This window comes from Theobroma cacao, chromosome 9 (genome assembly GCF_000208745.1).
Source record: "Theobroma cacao cultivar B97-61/B2 chromosome 9, Criollo_cocoa_genome_V2, whole genome shotgun sequence".
NCBI classification, from domain to species: domain Eukaryota; kingdom Viridiplantae; phylum Streptophyta; class Magnoliopsida; order Malvales; family Malvaceae; genus Theobroma; species Theobroma cacao.
In genome coordinates this window covers 32,551,743-32,560,334 of record NC_030858.1, presented here as the reverse complement: position 1 = coordinate 32,560,334, position 8,592 = coordinate 32,551,743, and the positions used below count along the sequence as shown (strand labels likewise).

At 32.6% G+C, this 8,592-nt stretch overlaps 1 protein-coding gene across 2 annotated transcripts; it reads right to left on the bottom strand.

Annotated features, from left to right (window-relative positions):
• Nucleotides 301-5,715, bottom strand: LOC18590154 (beta-glucosidase BoGH3B). Of its 2 annotated transcripts, none has more exons than XM_007015517.2 (10): nucleotides 5,544-5,709; nucleotides 4,920-5,168; nucleotides 4,263-4,467; nucleotides 3,631-3,721; nucleotides 3,383-3,528; nucleotides 2,419-2,662; nucleotides 2,223-2,327; nucleotides 1,875-2,057; nucleotides 1,553-1,757; nucleotides 301-985 (listed from the first exon to the last, which is right to left on the bottom strand). In XM_007015517.2, the coding sequence occupies exons 2-10, from the start codon at nucleotides 5,137-5,139 to the stop codon at nucleotides 498-500; spliced, it is 1,887 nt and encodes a 628-aa protein (XP_007015579.2). In that variant the 5' UTR covers nucleotides 5,140-5,168; nucleotides 5,544-5,709; the 3' UTR covers nucleotides 301-497. The 2 variants fall into 2 exon arrangements, with proteins under 2 accessions (XP_007015579.2, XP_007015580.2); XM_007015518.2 differs by having other exon boundaries at nucleotides 498-985; nucleotides 5,637-5,715.

Below are 8,592 nucleotides of genomic sequence, written 5' to 3'. Positions count from 1 at the left end.
TATTTACGATTAGACCTAGAAAGCTTTTTCATTTTTTCAAATTAATACCACTCCACTCGAAAAAACAAATGTTAACATTTTGCTAAAACTGTTGCTCTTATTGCCTCTCTCTCTCTCTATGGCTATGGGTGATAAAGAACAATACATTTTTGCGCTTCAGAAAATACATATGATTTCCAACGTGGAGAGGAGGACATATGTCTAGGAAGACATGGTCCTTTGGATTTTCTCATGGCTAAAATTTCATATTACCCTTAGACAGAGCAATCAATTTTCCCATCGCAATTGGGGTGCACACCATTTGCAAATCTGTTCTTCACGTTAAAAGTTTGAAAAGAAGATTGTCATCCCTCTTAAACGTTTCTCGACCACTTGATATAAGATTAATAAGTAGAAATTGTGAACTCTTCAATGAAGAGGGACAATATCTCACAAGTTTCTACATGAAAAAATAGGAAAAAGAAGTCAAATATAAAGCAGCAAGCTCCAACGTGATTTTAGTTCTGCTTGGTAGGTTTAGTAGTCAAACCAAATCCAAATGGGAAGAGAGGGTCGTAGTGTGGATCACCAACATTCATAGGGAGCTGGTCAACAGTCTTGAACCATGTCCTTGCAAGCTTGCCAGTGAACCCATAGTCACCAAACAGAACATCAGCAACACCTTGGCCCTCGGTTCCTGGAAGCCAAGCAGCTACAAGTGCATCGATTGATGAGAGATAGGGCTGCATGACAACGGGGCGGCCAGAAATGACAACAACAACACATTTCACAGCCCCACAAACATTGTAAATAGTGCTTGGTCCAGGCTCGGATATTGTAAGATTCAGGCTGTCACCAAATGTTTCTGCATAAGGGGGTTCTCCCACAACAACAATGGCATAAGAAAATTCGTTGGACTTGACAAAGTCTGCATCAGGGTTCTCACTGTAGACAACTTGAGTGGTTGGATCAACCGTTTTTTTAATAGCCTGGAGGATAGTGGTACCTGTTCATGCAGATTGTATTCAGTTAAATCATTCTAAATTTACATTTTGAGAAAATTTCCAATTGATAACACTCTGACTATTAAGGATCAGTTTGCACATTTTGCTGATTGATTGTTTCTTCCGTGATACCCGAGACATAAGCCATAGAACAGAAGGGCTTCAACTATGATTAAACTAAGCAAAACTGATGTTATATTTCAGTTTTAGCTAGGCCCTCAAGATAGGGTGGTTAATAACACTGGCAAATGCACTCTAGCAATCACATGACATTTACCACTGGGATTGATTTCAGACAGTGAAATCGGTGCCTGATATCTTTGTAGTTAATCAAGCGGCTCTCATATTAATTTGGAGCTCCTGTTCTATTAAGTTCCAAGCATGTCACCATATTGTGTGCCTATGGAAATAAAAATACTACTCACACAGAAGTCCAACTGCACCAAATTGGGAAAATCTTTTAACAGAGGCAAGAAGGTAAATTTCCCCGTCTCTTGAATGCTTTTCTGGGTCAGTATTTATCAAAACCTATATGTCTTTAGTGTTTTAAGTGTAAATTTAAAGCGTACCACTTGTGAGATCATTGCCACCAAGACCCTGCCATGTAATGGTCCAGCCTCCACATTGACAGCCCAGGTTATCAGCATGACTTCCAGCAATTAGTATCTTAGTTGTTTTCTTGGGAAGGGGTAGCAATGCCTCATCAGCAGACTCACCATTCTTCAGTAGGACAAGAGTTTTCCTTACAGCTTCCCTTGCCAACTCCCTGTGTTCCTGTTCAAAGCACATTATTCATTTAGTAAAGACTATTTGCTTTCCTCTTTGCCTGTAAATGAAGATAAATGAAGAGAGTCCAAGTCCATATATAAACAACAGAATAGATAGATGTACCTGACTCCCAAGTTGGTTAACCAGGCTGTAATCAGCCATTGGATTCTCAAAGAGACCCATCACAAATTTAACCCTCAAGATCCTCTTCACAGCATCATCAATCCTGCTCATAGGAATGATATTGTGCTTGACCTGATAGGTTAGGTCATCAATGAACTCTGTGAAGTTATAAGGAACCATAATCTGCACAACATCCAGAGACATATTAGAAAACAAGAGGGAGAAAGGTGAATGTAAAAATCTTAAATGCTTGAAGGAATGTACCATATGCTAAAACAAATTGTGCATTGATGGCATCAAATTTTTAAATTGCATCGACATTGATAGTAGTACTAAATATTGACTGACCATATCAATCCCTGCACTGACTCCAGCTTCTACAGAATATGAGTAGTTAGCATGTGGAGGAGAGGTAATCCTATCAAGACCCTGCCAATCTGATATAACAAAACCCTGAAATACACCCAAAGCAATGTGTCAAACCAATGCTTTAAACTGATTTTAGTAAATAGAAACACATGTAGTTCAAGTTATTTTTTGTTACCCTGAACTTAAGCTTGTTTTTCAGGAACCCAGTCACAAGATCACGATTAGCATGCATCTTTTTTCCATTCCAGCTAGAATAAGATACCATAACAGTTGCAACACCCTTTCTGATGGAGTTAATATATGCAGGCATGTGGATGCTGAGTAATCCATTCAAGCTAATCACAGTATTGTTCTCATTGATGCCCTTTGTCGTACCTCCATCCCCCAAATAGTGCTTAGCACAGGCTGCCACCTTTTTCCTAACAAAGTAATTAATTGATTAGGAGAAATTATTACTTTTGAAGTTAAAAGTTCAGACTTAATCAGACCAAATTGATTAATTACTTCATGCCTAATTTGAAATTATACATTAGGAGAACCTACTTTAAATCTTCACAACTACTTTACCATGATACATTTTTTCCCAGCGGTAAAATTCAGCAGCTATCTATCCACTGAATCAGGTAAATCCGTAAAGGGAATTGTCTACTTTATGCCAAACTTGTGTTTGTGCTATCAGACAGAATGCAGAACCCCCAAAAAAGAAAATGAATGATTAAAACTGGAAAATACATAAAGCTCAATATGGAAGCTGGGGCAAACATTTTGCTTGAGTTTTACCCTGCCTTCTGCATAAAGCACTGGATGGCTGACCACTATAGCAGAGTGTTATAAATCTAACGGAGCAGACACTTTTCAAGACCGGATCAGATGATGTAACCTCATCTAACTGACAAGGTATGAAATTGAAGTGTTTGGTGGACCTAATGCTTTGCTTTCATTATTCAAGTCATGCTTTATATTTAGATGACTAAATGGCCCACAATGAGAGCCTGCCACATGATTACACCTAAAGATGTCCAAAAGAATTAAGACAAATTTGGGACACTTGCCGGTTGAGAAATTGCCATCATAACTAATATTTTCCTAAGTAGGAACATTAGCGTTATCAGGTGGCTGTTTATAATAAAGACTCTTACTTTCCAGCAACAAAGGGAACACCCTTTTTAGCATTGGCAGGGAGGTCTCCTTGTAAACCAGGTATAATCTCGGTCATCAACTGAACAATCTTATGATCCTCACTGTAACTTTCATAGCATCGACCCCACCTTGGATCCCTGCAAACCTGTGAAAGATTTGACAGCAGAAGTAAAAAGAAAAGAACAATCAGACACATGGTCTAGGCCACAGTAATCAGCATTCAAGCATGTTCCTGTGTTTTAATTACCGCAATGCATGGGGCAAAAACATAGGGGATTCCTGTAGCTCTAACTTCAAGAGCAGTTGCATCACCGATCTTCTTGATAAGTTGAGGATCCCTGTAGATAAAAAAAAGAATAAATAATTCCAACCAAGAATTGTAAAACAATTGATTTGACTTTAATGGATGGGCAATGCAGAAAGAAAGCACTCCAACCTCTCCATTCAATTTTCAACAATATTTCCAATTGCTTTACTGATAGGGTAAGAAAACTCAACACCATTATAAACCTTCTCATTAATCTTCATTCTGGAAATCCCAGAATATCCATATTCTTGATAGCTCAAGAAGCAGAGTAGCATAGAATACCAAATTCATAGGAATATCATTTAGTTATTTTAAAGATGACGAAGTTCTTAATTGTTCAAATTTTCATCCACTAAATTTAATACTACCATTTGGGTCTATGCAGGTTAAACGATTTGAATCTCAAAGCACCACTTCAGTTCAATAATAAGACACTTAACACAAGTTAGGATAACAGCTTTCTATATAACAAAACAAAAATGAAAGTTCATACTTCAAGGTAAAATATACAACCTTGATTAAACAAAAAAAAAAAATTCAAAGAACATGTTTGCCTCAAGAGCATGACTTGCCTGGTCACTCCAAGACCAACGTTATGAGGAAAAATAGTGGACTTGTACACATTGTTGTGGCCATGAACTGCATCTATCCCATATAACATTGGAATCCCAAGATGGGTGGATAATGCCCCCTTTTGGATTGAGTTCACCATCTTAATCCAAGTCTCAGGAGTAGCTTTTGCAGCTGGTACACTCCCTCCTCCGCTCAAAACGCTCCCTACACAAACCAAAGAACATCCATTTACAACACAACTCGTTTGTCATAAACAGTAGCAAAAGCAAGACATTCATTTAGATAAATGTAAGAAAATAAAAAAGGAATATTATCTTATACACCGGTAGCAGAGTTAAAGTTTTTAAGTGGACTTATATACACTTACCGCTTATCCATTAACAGTAAATAAGATAATGAATTTGTTTAACATATTCGATTAAATGAATACGTGCCAAATGTATAAATCCGCTGCTAAATGGAACCATGAAAGTGACTAATTGAATCTAAATGTACAAATTATAATGGATTTTTCATCAAATTGATAAAAAAAGGATACAATTATAGAACAAATGAGATAAACAGACCATTTAAACAAACGTGTGAAAAACTAAAATGTGCACATACTAAAGATTGTTAAAAAAGGATTTAGCTTATACCATTGAAGTACTTCTTACCAATAAAGTACTTCTTCATCACATCTGGGGTAGCAACACTGCGCTCGATCTGCGTCATTTGGCCAATTTTTTCAGCTAAAGTCATCCTGCTCATTAAGTCTTTGATCCTAACACCCAATGGCAGTTTTGGGTCTTTGTACTTCATATATGTTGCATCTGTTACAGCTGCTAAGCAGCACAAGAGTAGAAATCCCAACTTGGGTATTGAAAATCTAGCCATGTTTCGAGTTCCCAGATCAAGCTTTTGCTCTGAAAGATTGAAGATTTAAAGATTGTTAGAATGGTAAGTAAGCAAAAAAGTGAAACTTTAGCATGCCAAAAAAAAAAAAAAATACCATTTTTGGCACTGTAAAAATGTGAAAACGTTCTTTAAGGAATGATGAAAGATCTATATTTTAGATAGATAAATCAGTGAATAGAATGAAACAGTGAAGATTAGGATCTTAAAAATGGCAGAAAACTAAAAGAAAGGACGAGACAGAGCCAATGTGAAAGCAATCTGTTTGTAAGCCAAAAACCAAATGCTTCAAAGCATTTCCATTTGCTACCAGATAAGATAAAAAAATAAATGACAATAGAAAAAAGAAAAGATTCTGAAAAAGAAGATTGAAAGTGAAGTATTACATTGAAGCCCAGTAGCGGAACAATGAAGAATAATGCAAATGTTATATTGTGGAAGCAGTGAACCCAAAAAAGGGGTTTGAACTTTGAACTTACTGGGTTGAAACTAATAGCTGAGAAACTATACGCAAAGAGAGAAGATATTTGTAGTCTCAATGAGACTGCCAGTGGGAATGATGAGAATGTGAGAATGCCATCTACTTATAGAAACCATAGTCATATTATTTTATTAATTTCTTCTTGTCCGGTAGCGTTTCTATCTGCTTATTTACTTTTACTGGGTGTTCAAACTTCAAGCTGCCTGGTTTTGCTATCCAGCCTTCACCTTCAGTCACGTTGTAACTGTCGGGAAATAGGAAAGGAAAGTTAGCAGGAAAAGAAAAGATAAAATGAAAAGAAGGGAAATTCTTTTTTTTTTTTCTTGATATGATGGAATTCGATATAAGAGTACAACATATTATTTTCGATTACTTTAATTTAAACTATTTATTATTACTGTATTTTTTACATCTTTATTATTTTCCCCCATTATTTTGGAGTTATAACTATTTACTTATAAGAAATACTAAGTCAAAAGTGATAGGAGGATCGAGACTTTTAATGTAATATTTATTTTTTTATTTAATAATAAATATGACATAATATTTGAAAAAAAATTTTAAATTATTTTTTTTATATTACGTGCAACGAAACCCTTATATATTTATTTTAAATCAAATAAACTCTTATTGCTAATGATTTATTAATCGTCTATAATCTTAACACTATTATCATTTTATATTTTTATGACATTAGTGTCACACTTATTATCATCAATTATATCATATCAGTATACTACATTAATCTCATATAACATAAAATGATAAAAAATATTTTAAGTAAATTAATCATAATTATAAAATTTTATTTAATTTAAAATAATTATATAAAAATTTAATTTAACATAATAAATATTGGACACATCATGCAAAAATTAAGTGTATGATGCAACAACAGGTAACGTGGGGGCATCATTAAATTCCTCCACTGCTGAAGGAAAAAAAGGAAACCTTAAAGTTTTCAATGATTGAATTTTGGATGAATTCTCCTTGAGATGCATAAAAATACTTGTTCAACTTGGCTTAGAAAAGAGACAAATTCTCACTACTCAACATGTTTTACCTGTCCATTTCCTACCTTTTAACACCTACAAAATCTGGTCACTACAAAACAAGAAGACAGGTTTCCCTTTTTTTTTTTCTTTTTTTTTCACAATTTATAGCAAAATAATTGCAATCTAAAAGTCGATTATTAAATAGACCTTTTTTATCAAGACAATTATAAATTTAACAAATCAGGATATTACATGTAAATATATATATTTATGTATTCTCTACCCGTCACTTCTTGGCCGTCTCTTTTGATTTATTTTCTATATGGATTTTTCCAAGAAGGAAAGGCTTCGGTTGGAAATCTTTGTCATGCCAACTGTAGAATTGACTGAAAACGGGACATGCTCACTTTTTCTCATCGAAGACAAAACCGGGCTCAGCCTGAATTTATTTATGGTAGGATAGCCTCATCTTGACTTCTATTCCTTATCTTTACTTGAGGAATAAGTTAATCTTTTTAATCCTTACTTGATCCCTTCATTTTTTTTCAAAGTTTTTTATTTTGCAATTAAGTTTTTTGAACTTTTTATTTGATTTTTTAATTACTTTATTTATCAAAACAAATTCTTGAATATTCTTTTAACGATATATCCCTTTTTTTTTTCTTACTTATCTCTTTTTCATATAATTGTTTTCATTTTTTTCAATTTGTATATATAATTATAATCCTTCCGATTAAAATTTTGAAAATGATGAAAAAAAACCATGTATTAATTGTTAAATGGATCATCTGTTTTATAAAATTATATTTCCTTACATATAAAATTAATTTTTTTTGGCATATGATTTTGAATAGCTTGAAATACAATAATACAAGAACTTTAATTTATGCCAATAAATTTTAAACTAAACTATTTATATTTAAAATATAAAATTAATTAAATAATAATAAATTTTCACTAAGTAATTATTTTTTTTAACTTAATTCTCGTTGTAAAAAACCTTTAGTGCTTGTTTTGCCTGATTTTTTTTCTACTTAATTATTTTTCAAAAGCAAAAGTCAGGCTAAACATAAATTTTGAAAAGCTCTTCACAAAAAAATAACTTTTTTTTAAAGAATAAAATTAAAAAAAAAGAGTTTTAAGAAAAGCTCATATGATGAGTTTTTTCTTCTCTTTTTTTTTTAAATGCAAGAGAATTTTTATTTTTATTTTTAAAATATCTTTATCTATTAAAAATAATTATAATATTACTTTTATACAAAAAATACTTTTTACGATAATTTTAATCAAAATTATAACTTATAAAAAGAAATTTACCAAACAATTTCAGATTAATTCTAAAAGTTATTATTTTTTATAAGAGCTTTATAATAGCTTTTAAGTTAAAAAAAAATCGAACCAAACAGATTCTTAATAGAATACAGTTTGATCCCCTCCCACTTCTAATCCTAACTCTGCCCTGCTTGGCCGTTGCTATTAGACTATATTTAGTATACAATAATAATATTTAATGTAATAAATTTTTTCTAAATTTTTGTTGGTATTATAATTTATAAAAAAATAATAAAAAAATCTATAAGCTTAAATATAAGTGGCGTGGACATGTGAAAAATGAATATCGAGAAGATAAATTTAAGTTTCAAGTAAAGGTGAAAGGTCCACGTGGGAGCATTTTTTAATGGTAGTAAACAATTCAATTAATTGGGTGTTGCAAGTTTGCGGCGGCTTACGAACATGAAGTCAAAGAAAGATTAAAGCAAGGGTTTATTTTTTTATATATTAATAGTAAAGTTTCATCCATATTTATTCAATGATTAATCTATATGACTCTTGTTCATCTGTCAATATCCTTGATAAAATTTAAAAATAATTCCTTTTGTTCTTTTTCTAAGTCATTGAAAGAGGAATTTAAAATTATTGAAAAATTATAACCGTTGTGGAATCCAATCAAAGACCCAT

Coding starts and splice junctions, on each gene's coding strand:
- LOC18590154 (XM_007015518.2), bottom strand. CDS start 5,139: ATGGCTAGATTTTCAATACCCAAGTTGGGATTTCTACTCTTGTGCTGC. Junction 4,468..4,919: donor GATGAAGAAGTACTTTATTG/GTAAGAAGTACT, acceptor TGGTTTGTGTAG/GGAGCGTTTTGAGCGGAGGA. Junction 2,663..3,382: donor GTTCCCTTTGTTGCTGGAAA/GTAAGAGTCTTT, acceptor TTACTTTGTTAG/GAAAAAGGTGGCAGCCTGTG.